The sequence below is a fragment of the Protopterus annectens genome, chromosome 14.part0 (genome assembly GCF_019279795.1).
Source record: "Protopterus annectens isolate FY-2018-M chromosome 14.part0, PAN1.0, whole genome shotgun sequence".
Taxonomy (NCBI): Eukaryota; Metazoa; Chordata; order Ceratodontiformes; family Protopteridae; genus Protopterus; species Protopterus annectens.
Window position 1 is genome coordinate 220,594,682 of NC_056748.1, and position 22,867 is coordinate 220,617,548.

A 22,867-nucleotide genomic window follows, 5' to 3' on the forward strand; every position below is an offset into this window, starting at 1 on the left:
AATGGTTGCCATGTCCCATGAACCATCCTGCCCTGATAATGACCCCCCCCCCCACCCGATCAGGGAGGTGTCCGTAGTGACTGTGGCTACCAGGGCCGGGGATACAAAGGGTCTGCCCTGATGAATCTGGGGAGAAGAAATCCAACAGGATAGATGATTTTTGCAAACTTGTGTCACCAGGATTTGGTGACGCATGGGAAGTTGTTGGTAAGACCACTGGGTGAACAACATCCATTGAAGAAGACGCATGTAGAAGCGGGCCAAGGGAAGAAGGGTAATGGCCGCTGCCATGAGGCCCAACACCTTCAGAACCATTCTGGCTTGCACCTTTTTGCTGGCAAGGATGATCCGGACGTGACTTTGGATATCTGAGATTCTTTGGTCTGTGAGGGTTGCTGACATCCGAACAGTGTTTAAGTTTGCGCCTATGAAAGTAATAGACTGGCAGGGCAACAAGGAGGATTTTTCGTAGTTGATCGAAAATCCTAATTGAGTGCAGAGATTTAGGGTGTAATCCCTGGCTTGGAGAAGTTGATGCCTGGTGGTGGCTGAAAGGAGCCAGTCGTCGAGATACGGAAAAACTTGGAATCCTTGACGTCTCGGGTGAGCCGTGACCACTGCCATACATTTGGTGAACACTCTGGGGGCTGTAGTGAGACCAAAGGGCAGGGCTCTGAATTGAAAATGACTGGACCCCAGCCGAAAGCGGAGAAACCTTCTGGAGCGTCTGTGAATTTTTATGTGATAGTACGCATCCTGAAGGTCTATTGAGCACATCCAGATGTCCTTGCCCAGGAAGGGCAAAATTGATTGAAGTGTGACCATTCGAAATCTTGTCTTTCTCACAGACTTGTTGAGTCTGCTGAAATCCAATATTGGTCTCCAGTCTCCCGTCTTTTTGGGGACCAAAAAGAACCTTGAGTAGATTCCGGGCTCTGAATGGTCTGTTGTAACTGGCTGAATGGCCCTTTTTTGTAGAAGCTTTAATACTTCTAACTTTGCTATTTCCCTTAGACCGGGTGGCACGTCTGGAAGGGAATTTTTGTGATTGAAAGGACTTTCCTCAAAAGGAATCTTGTATCCCTCGGATATGATCGACTGTACCCATCTGTCTTGTGAGAGGGAATGCCAGGCTTCTGGGAACAGCGATAGTCTTCCCCCGACTGCCTCCAAGGATGGACAGTCGGGCAACATCTCAGGGATGCTGGAAGGGCTTGTCAGAGAGAGGCTCTCTGCTTCCCTGGTTTTGTGGACCCCCTCTGCCTCTAGGGCGGTGTCTGTTATTATTACCCCCTTTGCCTCTAGGGGTAAACTGACCACGTGTGTCTGGCGTGACTCCCTGGGATTTACAGAACCACATTTTTCCGCCCTTCTGACCTTTGGGGTAAGGTCTAGAGGGGGTACAAAAATGGACCCCTACGGCAGAAAGAGTCTTGCCGTCCTGCTCACACCTGGTCAATGTATCCTTCACTTGAGGGCCAAACAAAGCTGACCCATCAAAGGGAGAATTCGTGAAGGACGCCTTAAAGGGATCTGCAAAATTACAGAGCCGCATCCAGGATTGATGTCTGAGAGCCACTCCTGTACCTGCGGCTCTACTCGCTCCATCTGCTGCATACGAAATCAGCCGCATGGAGGAGTTAGCTAAAGAATTAAGGATTCCTAGCTGAGAAGCTATCTTTTCTTGAGCCCCTGGAGCTGTAGGATCCTGTACTACTTCACCTAGTTCTTTAAGGATGTCCCTTTGGAGTCTGGTGAAGTGAAATAAATAGTTCAGCGAACGCATGGCAAAGGTCGCTGAGGAGAACATCCACTTACCATACCTGTCCATGGTCCTAGAATCCTTATTAGGAGGATGGACTGGTACAGAAGGATCTGCAAGTTCCTTCTTAGTGGCGGCCGCCACCACCATGGCATCAACAGGGACACCTTTTATAAGGAATTGCTTTTCAGAAGGGGCTGTAATAAATTTAGACGGCCTCCTAGGAACTGGCTCTACAGAATCAGGAGCAGCCCATGCTTTCCGAGCAATAACCTCCATAAGGGGGTCGAAAGGAGGAGACACCCAGGAGGTGGAGGGTCGAGATCCAAATGCCTCTAGGTATACCGACTCATCCTCGGAGGGATTTATGGAGGGCCAGTTTCCCCTCTGTTTTAGGAGTTCCAGGATGTCTGAAAAGGAGACATCCTCAGAGGGGGATCTTGGGGATCCCTCCGACTCATCTAAGTCAGTATCTGAAGTGGTAGACTCAGGGGAGTCCAGGTGTTTCCTCTTACAAGTCCTCTTGCGCGGAGGATCTCCTGACTGGTCAGGAGAATCCTCGGAAGAGGGGGTTCTTCCCAGTGGGGAAACCTGAGGCGGTGAATCTCTAGGTCCGGGAGCAAGAGAGAGGGAAGAGATATCGACAGGCACCGTAGAGGGAGGAGCTAAGGGAATAGACTGCTGACTGAGCCCAGTGGCCAGCACACTCTTCATCATCTCGAAGGCTCCCCTCCCAGGGAGATCCGAGAGAACCCATTCCGAAGAAACTTGGACTCCCGGGCCCACCGAAAGGAAAGGCTCCGAGGCAGATGTCGGAGCCGAGCTCACCAAGGCCGAAGCTCCAAGGGGAAGAGCGGGGTCAGACAAGGGTCCGATGCCACTCACCCCCTCGGAGGAGACCAGGGAAGCCCGACCACCGAATCCCTCCAAGGAAGGTCTCGAGGAGGAGATAAGAGTAGATGCTGAAGGTGCAGAAGGAGGGGGTATCTGCCCCTCAGCCATAGCCGTAACTATTCCCGTAGACTCCAGCTCCAAACTCTGGGATAGAGTCGAAGGAGGAACTTGAAGGGGGTGTGGACTAATAGTCGTCTGTTGAGACGGACTATGAAGCATCTGGGCCAGTGCCTGTGATTTTAATAATCTGCTTACCACCCTCTCTAAATCATGGTCTGATAACCTGGAAGACCTAGATGATCGGCTCCGATGGCTCCATTCCAAAAGAAGAGGTGAGGCCGGAGCCAACAGAATTGGTTCCAAAGAGGGAGACCTAGACCTCTTCCTCGAAGGAACCATCGGAGCCGACAAACCCATGGATCCAGTCGGAGCCGATAACTTTTCGGCTCCGAGTGTAGATCTAGATGCATCGGCTCCAGCCGGAGCCGATGCAGGCATCGAAATAGTGGTGTCGGAGCCGGTCGGCGCCGACACCAAAGCCTGGGCCACATGGTGGTCGGAGCCAGTCGGAACCGACACCAAAGTGACCATAGTAGTATCGGCACCGATAGCCATCGGTGCCGAGGATTTAGCCAAGGTCGGATCGGCTCCAGCCGGAGCCGATCTCAACTCCGACAAAGTCGGAGCCAAGGCCGAAGACTTAGATACAGAAGCCTGGGCCTTAGTCTTGGAAGGCTTTCCCAGAGCCGATTTGGCCGGGGAGCCCTCCGGTTTAAGGAGTCCCCTTAAAATAAGCTTGTTTCTCCTTTCCTGCAGGACTCTCTGGCTAAAAGAGTGACATAATGCACAGGAGTCCTGCAGGTGGAGAGGTCCCAGGCAGTATAAACAAGAAGTGTGACCGTCTGTCAGAGACATCTTCTGACAGCACGAGTCACACTTCTTGAAGCCTGAGACCCTCTGCTCTTTGGACATTATGGTTACACAAGCAGTACACACACAGTCCCAAATCAGACAATTAAAATTAAAGATAACAAGTAAAAAACCTCACACACACACACCCTGACAGGGGGGGGGGGGGAATGGGAGGGAAAGAAAGGCCTGACTAAAAAAAATGAAGATGGAAGAATAAAGTTAGTCAAAAAGGGGCTTACAATTAACTAAAAGTGAAAGATTTTTAAGAAAAAATATTTTTTTATCTGATAGGGACAACTAGCAGTTTAAATATAAACACTTACCAGGAGCTGGTAAAAGGAGGACCTCATCAGCGAAGCGGCAAACGAGATCTGGGTACTTACCGCCTTGCATCATGGGATATGGGGCTGCCTCGAGCTGGTAAAAGTGACTCTCGAGCTTAGCAAAGTGCCGAGTCGGAGCCGAGGATCAGCTCCGAACCCAACAAGCAAGAATGAAGGCGAGATTGACAACTTAACATCTGTACTTAACATAGGTTCATAGGTTGGTACTAGGCTATCAGCCCTAGGGCCTATACAAATCTAGCCATAACAATTCCCTGGCTATTTCTTCCCACAGCATTTACTTCCCTGGACCCATGTTTAGCAGGACGACTGACGTGATCCCTGGGGTGAATTTCCTATCTCCCATCCAATCATCAAGGTTTCTTTTGAAGAGGGCCAAAGCGGCACTCTGCTTGACATGTATGGGAAGTCTATTCCAGAGTCTGGGGAGTCTCTGGGCCTGGAACCTACCCCTCCAGCATGTTTTGTTCATTGTGATGACAAGGTTTAGATCCCTGGAGCGTGTGTCTCTGAGGGATTGGGATTTCTTTAAGTGTAGCATGTCCAACAGCTCTAGGTTTGACATGGTCTTGTATGTTAAGCAGAGAGCGTCTCTGAGTAGATGATATGCAACAGAGTATAGGTGGAGTTTTTTTTAGATGGTCAGCATAGGGCATCTGCTTTATGCCTGTGATTCTTTTAGTGAGGTATTTCTGTGGCCTTTCTGGTTGTTGCAGATGTCTTGAGGGGTACATACCAAACAGGGCATTGTATTCTATAATGGCTCTAATGAGGGCTGAGTACAGTGGGATGATTACCTCCGTTTTTCTGGATGAAAAGCCCTTAGTGATGAGGTGTGCCACATAGAAGGATTTCCTGACTGTTGTGGCAATGTGGTTATCAAAGGTGAGACCACTGTCCACCTGTGTCCCTAAGTCCTTTATCACACTTTCGGTATTTAGTGTACTGCCACCTATGTGGTAATTCACGGGTACATGTTTTTTCACAAAGGGGATAACTATACATTTCTTGGCATTGAGCTCAAGCCCATGGCTCTGGCACCAAGCATCTGTTTCTGTAAGGCCATTTTGTAGAATATCCACATTATTCGGGAATTCAATAATGGCTCCCAGTTTGCAGTCATCTGTGAACTTTGTAAGCCAGAGTCCCTTAGTGTTGGACTGTATTTCAGAAAAGTAGATGCCAAACAAGAGCAGTCCCAGGACTGAACCCTGAGGTACTCCACTTGTCACTTGTCTGGAGCTGGATTTGGAGTCGGCTACGTTTACAGTGTGGGTTCTGTCGGTAAGCCAGTTGACAACCCATTGAGTGACGTAAGGATTAATGCACATCTTAGTAAGTTTATCTATGATTCCAGAGTGGCGGGTGGTGCCTAAGGCCTTGGCGAGGTCCAGATAGGCTGTGTAGGCCACCTTACCCTTGTCCATGGCTCTGGAGACTGATTTGAAGAAGTCAATCAGGTTCAGGAGACAAGATTGGCCCTTCATGAACCCAAACTGTGTGGGGTCCAGTGTTTGAAGGTTGGCAATGTCTTTGTTTATAAGTTCCATGATGGAACATTCCATGGCCTTGCAGATCAAGCTCGTCAGACTGATGGGGCAGTAGTTCCCGGGATCCAAGGTGGATCCCCCTTGTGGAGTGGGATAACTATAGCTGTGTGCCACTAAGTGGGCACGAAGCCTGAGGTGAGGCTATGATTAAACATGACACTTAGGTGAGGTACCAATTCATTTTGTAGTTCATGTAGTACACAGCCTGGGACATTGTCTGGTCCCATGGATGCTGTATTCTTAGCTTTGGAGAGTGCATTTTTTACCTGTGTGGCCATTATTGCCAGAATTTGGTAATCTTTCAGTATTGAGATGGGCCCTTTAGGGGGTGAGAGGGGGGGTGAAGTTTGCACTGAATCAGTCTGCCAGGATATTGGCAATATCCTTGGGGTATTGAGTGACAAAGATGTTGGAAGAATTAAGAAAAACACTGGAAAATAAAAAAAATCGAGCCACCAAGGCAGTAAGGTTGTAGCAAACAGTTTAATACAGCACCAACAGACTAAGTTCTTTCGTCATAAAATTCAAATGGCTTCTTCAGAGTGATTTCACCAATATAAAGTGTTTTTTGAAGAATAGGAGGTTAAAAATGTATAAAAATGTGGTGGAACAGGTACAATATTGATATCAAATGTGTATATATATATATATATATATATATATATATATATATATATATATACACTTTTTTAAGTGGGGTGCAGCCTACTGAGCAATTCTTTGAGGAGGTAGTTTCATTTTTTACCAAATCAGTACTGGCCTTCCTGGAACTTTTAGTTGGCAGGAACAAAGTGTGGATTGCTGAGATACAAAAGGAAATTCTCAGGTTGGAGGATTCCTTACAAAAGCTGTTATCCAGTGTACCCGTTTTAAAGAAGGGGTACTCAGGAATGTTGGCTAACATTGAGGACTTTGAAAAAAGTCTTTTACAAAGGAAATTTAAGAAATTGCAATTGGATTTGGCTGCTTATGGGTTCAACAATGCTTATTCACATTTTGCTGATGTGAAAAATAGTCAGAGACCCTTTAATTCTTCACATTGGGGCACCGACTACTATGGCAACCATTCCACCAATCAGACATTCTCTAGGAGGGGCCAAGCTGATTTGATAGACTTCAAATGCTCGTCAGCCTCAATGAAGGTGAAGGAAGGCATAGTGGTGATACTGTTTCCCTGGAGGAAGTGGAAGAAATGGCTGATAAAACTGTGGTTGATGTGGGGGGAGTCAAGCAATGTTCCTGGTAGTCTTATATCCCATTTAGAAGTTTGTTCGATAAGCGAACAGACGCGGAAAGAAGAGAACAAAGCAGGTTCCCGAAAATCTTCAGTGAGAATGAGGAAGAAGTAATGAACAGCCATTGTTTGGGCATTTCTTCTGGACTTACTGGTAAAATATTTAATTTGTTGGAACATTGTTTCAGTGCTACACAGCTTTCTGTCCTATCCTTAGGGTTACATTTTATTCCAAGTAAAAGGATGGACTTGAGCAGGACATTAATTGATTTGAAAATGTATTGTCGTAAACTAAATCTTGCCTATGTGTTTGCTGGCATTTCTATGAAAAAAGTTATTTTTTACAAACCTACTATTTATAATCCAGCTTTGATTAATACTTTGATGGTTTTTGAGAATAGCTGTGAGGATGATATTAGGAAGCTGGCACATAGTAAACCCTATAAAGCTTTTTATAATTTATCTTCTGACCAATGATTTGCCCTTGAAGGGTTAAAGCAGCTCACACATTTAAGATTTATGAAAGCGGATAAGGGCGGGGGGCTTGTTATTATGGGGCATGATACATATGTGGGAGCTATTGAAAAGATATTGGGTAATGAGAAAAGAGTATTCCATTGCTGATGCCTCCATGGTGTCGGCTTGTTATAAGAGTATTTGGGATGAATTATATGAATTGCTGATGGAAGGTTATATTTCTTTGGACATGTATGACTTTATGAAAGTTGAGTATCCCTTACTAGGGGTCCTGTTCGGGATCCCTAAGATCCATAAGGATCCAAAAAATGCCCCTTTCTGACCTGTTGTATCTTCACCAAAATGTGTGACTGAAGGAATTTCTTTGGTTCTTGATTTTTTTATTGAATTCCCATTGTACAGAAAATGGAATTTCATATTAGAGATTCTTGGGATTTCTTAAATAAATTTAGAGTTTTCAATTCAGTGTATGAATTTGATTCTAAGACAAATATTATGTGTACAGTTGGTATTTGTTCCCTGTTCACCTGTATATGTCATGAAATGGATACTGAGTTTGTTAAGCAATTTTTATGTAATTGTATTTCTTTTTCTGATAGTGATGTGTATGTTTGTAATGTACTTTTTTTGTTTAATAATTATTTTATGTTTAACAAACTGATTTATAAACAACTGAAGGGAGTGGCCATGGGGTCTGCTGCAGCCCCAGCCTACACTAATTTAGTGCTTGGATGGTGGGAGCAGAAAGTTTTGAAACCTGCTATGTTAAATATCATGTTAAATGTTATGTTAGATTTGTAGATGATTTATTTTTTGTTATTGAAGGGACACAGAAGGAAGTCCTTGATTTTATTAATATTTTGAATGAACAGTCTGATTTTTTGAAGTTCACCATACGGGATATCGGGTTACAAGTTAATTTTTTAGATATTACGGTTGAATGGAAACCTTGTATTGGTGAATTTAGTGGTAAGATTTTTAGAAAAAATACCTTTGTCAACAGCTATTTACAGTACGAAAGTAATCACCCCTTGTATATGAAAAATAATATTCCCAAGGGGCAATTGATACGTGCCTCAAGAATAACATCTGGGGATTCAGAGTTTGAGAAAGAAGTAAAGTTTATTGTTAGTATGTTTAGTGAAAGAGGGTATAAGGAAGATATGTTATCTAAGCTAGTGGATGAAATTAAATGACGTAGGTATATCGATTTTCAGCCCATTTTGAAGTTTGGATTGGTAGTGAAAGAAAATGAGGTCCAGAAAGTATAATTAAAAGTGACACTTTCTGTTGTTTGGACATGTCAGTTGATAGATCTAGTATTGTATCCATTATTGGGAAAAATTGGAATATCACCAAAGGTAACTTGGATTTAAGTTAATGGGGGACAAACCAAAATGTGTCTTTAAAAATATCTTTAATTTAAAAAGGTGATTACAAAGAGACAATTTCAGGAGTGTTAACTTGAACAATAGTATGAAGTTGAAAGGAATGTACAAATGTGTTTTTTGTGTTGCGTGTAGGTACATTCTTGAAGGCCCCTTTATAGAATTGCCACATTTAGACAGGACTTTACCTGTTAGGGGGGCTTATAATTGTAAAACACAAGGAAAGGTTTATATAGCTATTTGCTCATGCTGTAGAAAATTTTATATAGGAATGTCCAGTAGGTGTTTATGTCAAAGAATTAAGGAACATTTGTATGCCATTAGGGTTAAAAATGTTAATAATGCCCTATATAGATATACACTTAGTTGTACTGATTATAGAAGGTTTTATTTTCCATTTTAGAACATGTACCAAAAAATTTGAGAGGGGGTTGTTATTAAGACCAGGGTGAACAAAGGGACACTGCTTGGCAATTAAGGTTGGGGGCTGATAAACAGCCAGGTATGAATGATTTCACCAATATAAAGTGTTTTTTGAAGAATAGGAGGTTAAAAATTTATAAAAATGTATAATTTTGGCTAAGTGGGTGAATGGTAAAAATATTGATATCAAATGTGTGTGTGTGTGTGTGTATTTGTGTATATATATATATATATATATATATATATATATATATATATATATATATAGTTTTTTATATATATATATTAATTGTTTTTTTATAAAGTGTTAATGTAAGTGATTAATAATTGACTTAGGTGTGTAGTTTAATTAATGAGGGTGTGTTCTTGTACTATTTAAGTGAATGATTCTACACTGGTTTTTATTGTTGTTCTAAAGAAGTTCCTGCTGGGATGAAAGTGATAATAAAAGGTGTTTTTTTTTTTGCTAGGTTCTTGGTATCATTAGAACAGACTTGTTTAACTTGCCTGCAATCATGTTGGACTTTCCCTGAATGTGCTTTGCTATCAGAAATTGATTGGATGACATTACCCACTGTCACACTCTTACAGCTTCTCAACGCAGGGGGTAAGATTTGGTTCCTCCTTGTTTGTTGATATACCAGACCACTGACTCATTGTCCATCTGAATCGCAATAGTCCCAGTGGGAAGAGTGTATTGGAAAGTCTGCAGTGCTTGGAGGACAGCTCTCATTTCCAGGACATTGATATTTGTGTTGGTTTCTTTGGGGGACCATGTGCCTTGGACTGTCTTTCCCAGGAAGTGCCCCCCACACCTGATCTGGGAGGCATCCGTGGTCACTATGGCCTTGGGTTGGAGAAGAACAAAGGGGCAACATTCTAACACTTGAATTGTTTGTATCCACCATAGGAGATATTTCTTGCAAGCTTCAGCTATCTTTATCTAACTGGACAGAGGGTGGTAACGAATGGGCCACTGAGTAGCTAAGGTCCATTGCAGTATTCTCATATTGTATCTTGATAATGATACTGAGATGATTGCCACTGACATGGACCCTAAATCTTGAAGGATTAATCGAGCTGACAGAGAGGAGTTTTGTATGATTTTCTTGACCTGGAACTGAATACTCTGAAGTCTCACCCAATGAAGACATGCTGTTTGTGTGATTGTGCTGAAAGAAGCACCGATAAGTTCTAATGTCTCATTTGGTTTCAGATGAGATTTGTTGTAATTGACTGAAATAACCAGATGGGAACAAATTTGGATTATGTAATCTCAGGCCTGCATCAGCTGATGTCTGATCAGAGCGGTGATGAGCTAGTTGTTTAGATACAGAAACACTTGGAATCCTTGCAGCCTCAAGTGAGCTGTCACTACTGCCATACACTTGGCAATCATTCTGGGGCTGGGTTGAGACCAAAGGGCACAGCTCTGAAGTGGTAATAACTGTCCCCCAGCCAGAACATTGATATTTGTGTTGGCTTCTTTGGGGGACAATGTGCCTTGGACTGTCTTTCCCAGGAAGTCCTGGAGCTTCTGTTCATTTTGATACAATAGAATGCATCCTGAAGATCTGCTGAATACATCCAGCTGTCCTTGAGCAGAAAAGGCAGAATGGACTGAACTGTGACCATCCAAAACTTTGTGTACTGCACTGACTGATTCAGATTGCTGATATCTAAAAACTGGTCTAAAGTCTCCTGTTTAATTTGGCACTAAAAAAAAAACTTGAATAAGTTCCAGCCTCTCTCTGGTTTGGGGGGACCTCTTGTAGGACTCTTTTTTTCTACCAGATTGTTTACTTCTAATGCTGCTGCCTTCCTCTGGTTTGGGGGGACCTCTTGTAGGACTCTTTTTTCTACCAGATTGTTTACTTCTAATGCTGCTGCCTTCCTCTGACTGGGTGGAACATAGGGGCTTTTCTTTGAAACCAGAGGAGGTGAATAGGTTAAGGATATGATATAACCTCTGGATATTATCCTCTGCATCAATAAATCTTTTTTAATTGTTAAACAGGTTCTCTAGTGCATGGATAAAAGACCTCTGATTGCCTCTACAGAAGGACAGTCAGGCCTCTTTTCAGGAGCACTGGTAGGATCTGTCAGAGAAAGAATCTCTCAATCCTTGGTTTTGTGAATCCCCTCTGCCATGAGGGTGGCATCTTCCATTAGAGTTCCCCCCTCTGCCTCTGGAGGAACTATATCCATGTGGATCTCAGAAGGGACCCTAGGATTTCCTGAACCACAACTTTCAACCTCCTCACTGGTACCTAGAAAAGGTTTGTTGAGGGGTCGAAAAACATATGCCCACAACAGACAAGGTTTTTCCTTCCTGCTCAGACCTGGAGGCTGTGTCTTTCACTTTAGGGCCAAAAAGGGAACTTCCATCAAAGGGAGCATTTATGAAGGAAGCTCTGAAGGGTTGTGCAAAGTCAAACAAGTGCATCCAGGTGTGCCTCCCAATGGAAATACCTTAACCCACCACCCCTGAGGTACCTTCTGCTGCATGAGAGTTAAGCATTATGTACGAATTGGAAATGGACTGAAGGGTAGCCAACTAAGAGGTAATAGTGTTCTCAGCCTTATGGGTATGGTCCCACAGAGGGATTTGCTAAGTTCTTTAATCAAATTCCTCTGGAGTTTTGTGAAATATGCCAGGTAGTTAAGCAAGTGAAGGGCAAAGATCGCTGAAGCATAAACAGGCTTCCCAATTCTGTCCAACTCCCTGTTAAGAGGGTGTACTCTGTTCTGCAAATTCCTTCTTGGTGGCTACGACCACAGCATCAACCATAAACCTTTGCTCCAATGGATTCTATCCTTATGGTGCAAAGATCTTGTCTGGTCTCTTAGGTATTGCTTCAACAGTATCAATCTCCTTCCACTCCCATTGAGAGATCAAATCAATAAGCTCATCAGTGGGCAGAGTCAACCAGGAGGTAGACAGGCCAGCACCAAAAGCATCCAGGAATACCAACTCCTCTTGGGAAGGGTTGATGGCAGACCAACCACCCCTTTACTTTAGGAGTTCCAGAATGTCTCCAAATGAGACATCATTGGGTGGTGAACTCGGGGACACTTTCCCTTCATCAAATTTGGTATCTTCAGTAACTGACTCATGGAGTGAGTCTAAGTGCCTCCTTTTTGCACTTTCTATTCCTGGGAACATCTTCGGTGGGATGTTCTGGAGAAGTGTCAGAAAAAATCAGTGTACCCTGTTGGGTATCCTGGTGGCTAACTTGGGCTGGCTGTCTGTGCAGAAGGGATGAATGAGATTCAAGAAGCAGATACTAATGGGCTAGGGTGGTCAGAGCTGAAGAAGGTGGAGAAGTTCAAACTGTAGGGATAGAGAAATTTCTTTCCACTACCACAAATGCCAAATGCCCTGGACAGCAGGAAAGAATGGCACTGAAAGAACATGCTTATGGGCTGTAAGCTCCCTTCTCTCTGAAGGAAGAGGGGATCGGAGGTGAGCTGTTTAACGTCAAGGCTTCGAGGGGGAGAGGCAACTCTGACAACTTTGGAGCCAACTCCAACACCTCGAATCTGGAGCTGACCCTATGGCTCAAAGAGTGATGCAGCTTTGAGGCACTCGGAGCTGGTCCACTCAGATACATTGCTGGATCAAAGATACTTATATCTTTGGATCTGATGTGAATGACTCCGGAACCTTTAGATCCAACAACACCAAAACACAAGGTCAGATTGAAGATGGAGCTAGCAAGGGAGGGTTGTGCTTACTATGATCTCCGGACTCAATGGGGTCGGACCCGGGAGAACCCCAATTTGTATCTGCATCGAGAGGAACTTCCTCATCACTCTATCCATGTCGGCTTCATTCAAATTTTTTGAAGAATGAGTCAAAGATGCTGTGGCCTTGAATGGCGATTTCTCAGAGAATGCTCGAAGAAGGGAGATGGCAGCCTAGAGGTGACTGGATCTGAACCCAAGAGTGGAGATCGGACCCAGGGTGACATTTCTTTTTGAATCTTCAAATATGAAGATTTAGTCATTTTTGATGGAGGTTCTGAACTTGGAGCCAATGAAGCAGTAGGCTCCAGAGAGCATTTTCTGTAATCTTTCCTTTCTGACTTTTTAGTGGATAAGGCCCAGAAAATGCTGGTGAATCAGAAGATTAAGAGGGCAGAAGCCCCTGAGTATTAATTTGTTTCTACAGTCTATGATCGCACTAGAGTTAAAACCCTGACAAATGTCACAGTTCACATTTAAATATGAAGGGCCTAAACAATATACAAATTCTGAATGTGCATCTGACAGTGGGATGTTGTGGCCACAGGCAGTAAACTTGCTGGTTTCTCTGACATTATGACTTAAGGAAAACAAATGGAAACTGCACTAGAAGTAAGTCAAAGGCCAAGAAGGAAAAATATGAGGATAAAGATAAAGATTTCAGACCATGTCTTAAATCTAAGGCAGCAAACGAGATCTGAGATATATTAGGGACTAGGGCATTATGGGAAAGGGAGGAGGTTGAGAGCTTTCAGTGATCAAGAAGCTAGTAGAAGCATCCAAGTCATATCCAAGGGTCAGATCCAAACTGAAGAGTTGAGGAATGAATGAAAATTGACAACATCAGATTAACCCTTAAGGACAACACAGTGTTTCATCTCCATGGCTTCTGAATGCCCATGACTTTTTAATTTTAAGTCTTTATGGGTACATTTAGTCCAATAAAGTCAAACCCGACTAGCTGTTACCTCATCAGTATAAGTGGATTGTTGTCTATGCCTTAGTATCACAGAGCTTGAAATCAAGCCTGATTTCCATAAACATAAGGGAACCTGCAAAATATCCCAAATGATATCCAAACTAAAGGAGTAGAAAAGTAACAAAGGCAACCCATTCAGTAAAAACTGCAAGAAAGACTCAGCCAATCTAGTCCTCAAACTTAAACCTGTGTTGTAGACACATGGGATATATGCAAATAAATTATATAGATATTGATATAGCTATAGAAGGCTCCTGTCACTAGATGTGTTTGTCAAGTTTAGTGTTAGAGTTAGGGCTAGTTTTAGGGTTAGCATTATGGTTAAGATTGGACTTAAGAGTTTGGTTAGCATTAGCATATATAAGTAATGTGATGCAGGGCACACACACATGTAAGTGTGTGTGTGTGTGTGTGTGTGTGTGTGTGTGTGTGTGTGTGTGTGTGTGTGTGTGTCTATATATATATATATATATATATATATATATATATATATATATATATATGTATGTATATATAGTTCCCCTTCAGAAGGTCGACCGGCTGAAATCTCGAAATGCATAAGGCCGAAGCCATATGCTCAAATTTCAGAAGCTCGACCTTCTGAAAGGGAAAGAAAAAAAAGCAAAAAAGCACAGTGTTTCTGCAGGGGAGCAAGCCACTCTACACCCCCCACACACACCCCTGCTACTTATTTATTCAAACTCTGAGATCGCACTACAGAGCAGAAAGGGAAATCACCCATTCTGCACTGCATGCCGATCCCCATTCAGAAGGTCGAGCTTATGAAATTTCGAGCATATGGTCTCGACCATATGCATGTCGAGATTTCAGCCATTTGACCTTCTGAAGGGGAACCATATATATATATGTGTGTGTGTATACATACATACATACACACATACACACACGCTGGCGCACAGTGTCTATATCATTCAATTGAATACAACTTGCACTGCAGAAAATTTCTTAAAATCCCAGAGTATGAAAAACAACTAGGAAATCCATCAACACCCTAAAATGGTAATTGCCATACCTCCAACTAGTCCACTCCTTCAGACTTACATATCGCTCCCACAACCTGATCCTAACAGCCTACATAACCCCTCCAGAACCCTGAATGTAACCCTATCCCACTTCCTAAACCTATATTACCCAATCCATAACCCTATAACCCCCCTCCTGCTCCCTAAAACCTAAGTTCTCAGGTCACTCCTTTTTCCTAAGACTCTCCTCCTACTCCCTAAATATCAGTTCCCCACTCACTCCCCAAGTCTTGACTCCCCTCCCAGTCCCTGAATCTAATTTCCTGATCATTTCCTAACCCTAAAGTTCCGCTCCTCTCCCATTCCTTAAACTGAAATTCCCTGATCACTTCCTAACCATAAGCTACCTCCCAATCCCCTTGTTCTCAAGTCAGCAGAGTGCTAAACTGTAAATTGTAAGGTAGCCTTTGAACAAAGTTAGTCGACATGAAGCTACAAATCTTGCATTCAACAAAAGTAAACTTGATGAAACCTGTGGAACCCTATATATGTACACACACACACACACACACACACACACACACACACACACACACACACACACACACACACACACACACACACACACACGCTATATATATAAAATACATACACTCATGCATACTAGTTTTGAACAGCTAATGACAGCTCTCATATCCATTGTGAAAGGTGAAAAGGTCTGTGTTTCAGGCAATTCTTGTGTTCAACATCATGCACAACAAAGGATGGCACTAAGAAAACCTCACTGTTTCAGTTGCATATATGTGAGAGCACAGAAGCACACAGTAGGACATGTTTATACTCTTACACCAGTGGCAATGTACCAAAACTCTAGTGAATGCTTACCTTTTATGGTTCCGGATCATCTCCACTTATATTGCTCTGCCATGCTGAATTTGATGTACAATTTTTAGCTGGTCAAAGTACAGTAGGACACTGTTGTAAAAACTGAATACAATGATTATGTTGTTTCTTACACTTTATCCTAAGAATCCCATGAATCCTTAAATCCAGTGATTTTTTTTCATCCTCAACTGTTATACTTGTAAACTGTTCCAAATGCAGGATATATCAAATCATTTCCTTCCCAGCCCATCTTCATCACTCCCTCCAGGCTTAAGCAAGTATCCCAGTACTTCTTTACTTCACTTCTGCTAAGGAATAACTTTGGTAAGAGGGAAGACCATGTTATAAATAAAGCATTCTAAAAAAGATTATTCCCAGATAATATGAATCGGAACAAATTTTGCTACTGTGAGTCTTGGAAGAAAAGATCACTAAATGTAAAGTGCCAACATTGTTTTGCTGAATTTGTCTAAAAGTGAAAGGATTTGTCCCTTAACGTTTGATTTTGTTGAATGCCCTTTCTGCTGAATATTGTAAATGTTAATGATGATTTTGTTAATTCTGAATTTCAGTGGTGATACTGTGTGTTAGAAATGCAGACAGTAGGAGGCCAAGCCATTTCCCGAGTCGTCTTAATTTTTATACACTTTCAGGGAAATGGTATATCTACATTTTACTATTGTTTGTTAGGTACATTGTTCACTGAATGAAATGCATTCTGATTTTTTCAGTCGGTCAGCAATAATTTTATTTTAAGCTAATTGCACTTTTCAAAGTATAATTTCTTACTTGGACTGTTGTTCCTTGCGCTTCTGAGTGAGGTATTTCTTCTTTACGTTCTGAAGTTCATTTGATAATCTCTCAATCTCATACTTATATTCCTGGTTCTGTGATTCATACATGTTCAGTTCTGACGATAGCACCTGCATGACAACATGCACCAAAGACTGTTAGGACAGATCGACCTACAGCAATTTTAAAATACATGCAATTTATTTGTACAGCAAATATTCAGAAACTATAAAACAGACAAGAGGCTGCAGTGAATAAGAAGGCATGAGACGTAGCTTTATTTTAGCTAATGAGATCTAGAGTCAGAGGGCACTTTTCACAGCAAAATGTACTACAGTCAGTCTGCTATGTAGCAAAGGTAACTTTAGATACTTTGCAGGTATCTTTGTAATTTAGAAAGGGTGCAAACAGTTGAAAAAACATTCTGAATGATTCAGTTTGTCCACACAAAACTTTGAGCTGTCCATAAAGAACCATATATTGGAATGAATATTCTGTCCTATTAGAAAAGCTAAGGAAGAAGATTAACAAATTTAGTAACCAAGTGAAGCTAGTCTCAGTAGCAAGTAAGAAAGTTAGGTATGCATAGACAGCCTATCTCTATGAAATACGAAGTAGGGAAGGTGTGCTGATGAAATCTAAAGGTCTGACACTCGGCTGAAGAAATGGCTACTAGGAAAAAAGTTTTCCAAGACAAAACTTTCAATTTTGCAGAACAAGCTGGCTCAAAAGGGAGAAGTATGAATTTCTGTAGCACAAAATACAAATCCCGCGATGAAATATACTTGACAGAAGACTTTATGAAAAGAAATGTCATCTTTAAAATGCTTTACATTCTTTCAAGTAGGGTAAAGATACAAGGGCGTGGTTTATAACCATTGCATGTCATGGTTTAAGGGTGGTATGCAGTAGAATTGAATGTCGAAGCCCTACATGACTCATAAACATTGATACACAATGAGGTAAAAATCTCTTTTTTTATTTATTTGCTTGTTTCTATTTATTAGGATTGTCTGACTCAGCAGAGCCCCTTTTCAATGGGGTCCAAGGGAAAGAAGTTCCACGACAAAGAAAAATAAAAATGCTAGAATATTATACAACTGAAGAAGGGAAAAGCAACATTAAGTTTTACACAATTGTAGTTATAACATTTCTAGAAATATTCATTAGTAGTTAATATAACTACTTGCGATAATAAAATATATCATTAGAGGTCAAAATGTTAGTTCTGTAACAGTTGTAGGCAGGTGGTTGAGGTACATTCATTTAAACAATACTGACATCAATGAAATATGACATAATAGGTTCATAGGTAGGTACTAGGCTATCGGCCATGGGGCCTATACAAGCCCAGCCAAAAAGGTACCCTGGCTTTTTCCACCCAAGAAAATTATTTTCCTGTGACACTGACGAGCAGAGCCACAGAAGTGATCCCCGGGGTGAATTTCCTATTTCCCATCCAATCATCACGATTTTTATTGAAGAGTGCTAATGAGGAGCTTTGCTTGATATAGATAGGTAGTTTATTCCAGAGTGTGGGAAGTCTCTGGGGCAGGAATATATCCCTCCGGCATGTTCTGTTTATTGTGGTGACAAGGTTTAGGTCCCTACAGCATGTAGCTTGAAGGGATTGGGATTTCTTTAAGTGGAGCATGTCCAACAGCTCTGGGTTTGACATAGCTTTGTATGTTAGGCAGAGATCACCTCTGAGTAGGCGATATGTGACGGAGTAAAGCTGGAGTTTCTTCAAACGGTCTGCATAGGGCATCTGTTTGAGGCCGGTAATCCTCTTTGTGAGGTATTTCTGCGGCCTTTCCAGTTGTTTTCGATGTCTTGTGAGGTACATACCAAAAGGAGCGTTGTACTCTATAATGGGTCTAATGAGTGATGAGTAGAGGGGAACAATGACCTCTTTTTTTCTGGATGAGAAACCTTTTGTGATGAGGTGTGCCAAGTAGAAGGATTTCCTGACTACTGTGGTGATGTGATTATCAAAGGAGAGACTACTGTCCACCTGTGTCCCAAGGTCTCTTATCACACTTTCATTGTTAAGTAGACTACTGCCTATATTGTAGTTCATGGGTACAGAGTTTTTACCAAAGGGGATGACAATGCACTTTTTGGCACTGAGTTTGAGGCCATGGCTTTGACACCAGGCATCTGTCACAGTGAGGCCCTTTTGTAGGATGTCCACATCATTAGGAGTTTCGATTATGGCTCCTAATTTACAGTCATCTGCGAACTTCATTAGCCAAAGACCTACTGTGTTAGCCTGTACTTCAGAGAACTAGATACCAAACAGGAGAGGACCCAGGACTGAATCCTGTGGTACTCCACTTGTCACTGGTCTGAAGTCGGATTTTGAGTCTGCTACTTTCACAGTGTGGGTTCTGTCAGTGAGCCAGTTGGCAACCCATCTTGTGACATAGGGATTTATACCTAGTTTAGTGAGTTTATCTATAATTCCACATTGGGGGATGGTGTCGAAAGCCTTGGCAAGATCTAGATAGGCTGTGTGAACCACCTTACCCTCGTCTACGGCTTTGGTGACTGCTTCAAAGAAGTCTATCAGGTTTAGGAGACATGATCTGCCTTTTACAAACCCGAACTGGGTGGTGTCCAGAGTTTGGAGATTACCAATGTATTTGTTTATAAATTCCATGATGATACGTTCCATGGCCTTGCAGACCAGGCTCGTCAGGCTAATGGGGCGGTAGTTCCTGGGGTCAATGGTGGCTCCCCCATTGTGGAGTGGGATAACTGTCGCTGTGCGCCATTCAGCGGGCACAAAGCCTGAGGTGAGGCTATGATTGAACATGGTACTTAGGTGGGGTGCCAGTTCATTCTGTAGTTCATGTAGAATGCAGCCTGGGATGTTGTCTGGTCCCATGGATGCTGTGTTCTTGGCTTTGGAGAATGTGGTTTTTACCTGTGCAGCCGTGATTACAGGAACGTTGCATTCTTCCAGTACAGAGATGGGGCTCTTTAGGGGGTGAGAAGGGAGTAAAGTTAGCACTGAACCTATCTGCCAGGATGTTGGCAATATCAGTTGGGTCTGTATATTTAGTGCCATTGTGCTGTAACTCACAGCAGATCTGTGTGTTGCCATTGAGATTCTTGACATAGCTATAGAATGCTTTGTGGTTGTCTTTAGAATCAGTGGCAATTTTGTTTTCGTGACTAGCTTTAGAGGATTTTATCAGGGATCACAGTTTCTTACTGAGGATGACCAGGGAGCTCCTCCACTCATGGGATTTTACTCTCTTTTGCAACACTTTCTTCCTTCTGTTGTACAGTTTGTTTATGGCAAGGGACCACCATATTGGCTTCCTTCTTTTGGAGGATAGGGTCTTGGTTCTGTTTGGGATAGCACGATCCATGCACTCGTGTAAGTGCTTATAAAGTACAATTGTGTAGGATTCAGTAGTCGTAATTGTATTGTCCATATGCATGGGTGTCATGAAGTTCACCACTTCTGTCTTAAGAAGCATGAAGTTGGCTTTGGAGAAATTTTTTACCATGGTTTCCTTAATGAGGGGGGGGGGGGCAGGATGTGGATATCTAGGGTAATTAGCTTATGGTCAGATGGGACCAATGAGGCGTTGACTTCAGGTGTGGAACACCGGTCATTCATGTTGGTAATAACTAGATCTAGGATACCGTTGCTCCTGGTGGGGGTGTGGATAAGTTGATCCAGGGCATTGGAGTTTATGAATTCCAGAAAGCGTTGAGCGAAGAAGTTGGTACATGAGTAGTTTTCCCAGTTAATGGTGGGGTAGTTGAAACTGCCCATTATTAGGGTGTTCGGTTGAACCCTAATATTTTCCAGTACATCAAGAAAAGAGGAGTGTGAATCCTGGGGCATGGTGGGGGATCTGTAGCAAGCTACAATTTGGATTGCAGTTTTGCCCAGAGTTAGTTGCACTTGGATAACCTTGGCTGCATTATGCTGAGCAACTAGCCTGGAGGTGTGGATATCCTTAATGAATATGGACACACCTCCGCCTTTGGTGTTCCGGTCCAGGTTACTTGGCCAAAAAGTGTGGTATGCGTTATAGCCTGGTAATGCAGGGGTGCTCTCTGCAGCCTTGGACCAGGTCTCAGTCACTGCACAGATATCAATTTTCTCCATTTTAAGGAGTGCCTCGAGTGAGTGCATTTTGAAATTTAGACTTCTAGCATTGAGTAGCATCACCCTCCGTTTTTGCTTGCCTGTTCCTGTTACAGTGGTGAATTTGTCATTTGAACCTTGCCTAAAAAAGGCACTATAGGGGTGGCAAGAACCTTAGCCAGTATCCGGAATCCCAGGGGTGACAGGTGCAGGCCATCTCTGGCAAAGCATCGTGGTCTGTCAACCATGTCATTCCAGGCAGACAGATACTGGATCCCTTTAGAATGACACCAGAAGCTTAGCCAATTGTTGAAGTCAATTATTTTGTTCTTGTACTGCGGCATCATTCTGGGTGATGGCAGAATGCTACTCAGGGCTAGGGTCATACCTGCCTGGGCTACAAGATCGGAGAGCTCTTCCATGTTTCTTTTCATTTGTCCAGGGAGGTACATCTCAGGTCATTCACACCAACATGGACAATGACAGAGTCATATTTGTACTTGTTGTGGAGTGACCTGAATGCGTGGGTTATGTGGTGGATCCTGGCACCCGACAGGCAGCTAACAGTAACCTTCTCCTTGTTTAGCCTGGTGAGTGGGACATCAGTGTGCCTGACTATAGAGTCATCTATGACTAGTGTGTTGGGTACGTTGTTTTGCCTTATTGGCTGTGGTTGAGTGGCACACTGAGTCTGTGAGCTATGTGTCATTTGAGTTGTGTTGGGGGGTGGAGTTTGCTTGCATTTCTGCTTTGGAGGTCTCTGTTGTTTGAGCAGATTATTACTGAAAGCCTCTGTGAATGTTTTTGTGTTTCTATGTGTGGATTTTGGTGGTGTAGATTTAGTGAGACTATGTGATGAGCGTGGTGTGGTGCAAGTGTTTACCTTCTCCTCTTGACTGTCAAGTTCAGTCTTGGTTGGAGAGAGCTTCACCTCCAGTTTGGCTAGATAAGTGCATCTCTCACAGGTTGTAGTGTTGGGTGGTAGGAGGGGAGGGTTGTCTGTGTACATGAGGTAATTTCTACATTGCCCCAAGATGCCCAGATTCATCAGATAGACAGGAGAAAACACTGGAAGCTGATCCTTGGACATGCCTGAATAAAAAAATATTTTCCTCTAGATAAGTGAGGAAAGTGAGTACAAGAGCTGTTTTTCTCCAAGCAAGTGAGGAAAGTAAGTACCAAAACAGTTTTCCTCTAGGTAATGAGGAAGGTTGAGTGCTGTAGTAATTAGTAGGTTATTTAGTGCTTACAACAAGTTCTGAACAGGTGCTGATCACGAATAAGCAAAGTCAAGTGCTAAAACTAAGAATAAGCTCATGTCAATAGCTTTGGACTAGTCTGATCTATCATACGTAGCAATAAATTAAAAAAAATACAAGGTCTAACAATATGACATACTTGGACTGACTCAAAACCCTGTCACTATTTTCTGTATTCTACAGACTGCTAAGATGTGACCTATGTCTGACATATAAGGCATTCTCCAACCCAGTACTGATGGATTTACTGCACATCAACAAGTCAAATGGCATCAGAAATACTCAGTCTATGGATCTAAACCTCTTCGGCAGCATCAAATAGAACAGTTTGAAAGGGCAAGTTTATTTCACAGAGGATACCACTGCTCTAAAACAGACCCCCATGCATGTAAAACAAAGTTCATCCATGTCCATATTCAAGCATAACCTGTATCTATGAATGGAAAACAGAAATTTTACCTCAGGAATTCCTCCATTGCTAATAATGGACAGATGTAGCTCCTAAATGCTTTATCTCATGCATAGTTCCCCTCAAATTATCTGTGATATGATCCCACTTACTCTCAGTTGGTGTAATATATAACCACTGACCATGGGATAGGTAAGGCCAATCTAACACCACATGGGATAGGTATTCGAAGACAAAAAGGGAAATTGGCTAGGCTTAAAATTGCCTACAAGGGCAGCTATCTTAGCACTTATCTAGAAGCATATGAGCCCATTTGTAGCAGCTGACACAACAGCACATATTTTGTAAATACTAGTAGTGAGGATCAGAAAAATATCAGTGCTCCTATTGTAAGGCAGAAGAAGTAAGTGCTTGCAAGGTTGGTAAACTGAGTCCTTATAATTGTACGAGTTTTGTGTTAGTTCCATGTATTGACTAATAACTTGAGAGTTATTAAAAAAAAGCCCAAGAAAATCTGTAACATACTGAAAATAAAAATCAAAAACTCTTCTGAACTATTTCTAAAAAAGAATGGAAAATGTAATGCAATACAGTTCAAACTATTTATTGTTTTAGCTTTTTCATCCTTAATTTAACCAAGACTTCTTCAGAATATAAAACATTACATTAAAGACACTCGCATAGCATTCACTGAGCAGTTAAATGGTAAATAACCAGT

At 42.4% G+C, this 22,867-nt stretch overlaps 1 protein-coding gene across 1 annotated transcript in view; it reads right to left on the minus strand.

The window, feature by feature from the left end:
• Positions 1-22,867, minus strand: part of CFAP58 (cilia and flagella associated protein 58) — a 2,107,107-nt gene that overhangs the window by 37,970 nt on the left and 2,046,270 nt on the right. The window contains exon 17 of the mRNA XM_044055947.1: positions 16,368-16,501. Within this exon, the coding sequence (XP_043911882.1) occupies positions 16,368-16,501 (134 nt within the window). The remainder of the gene's footprint in view (positions 1-16,367; positions 16,502-22,867) is intronic.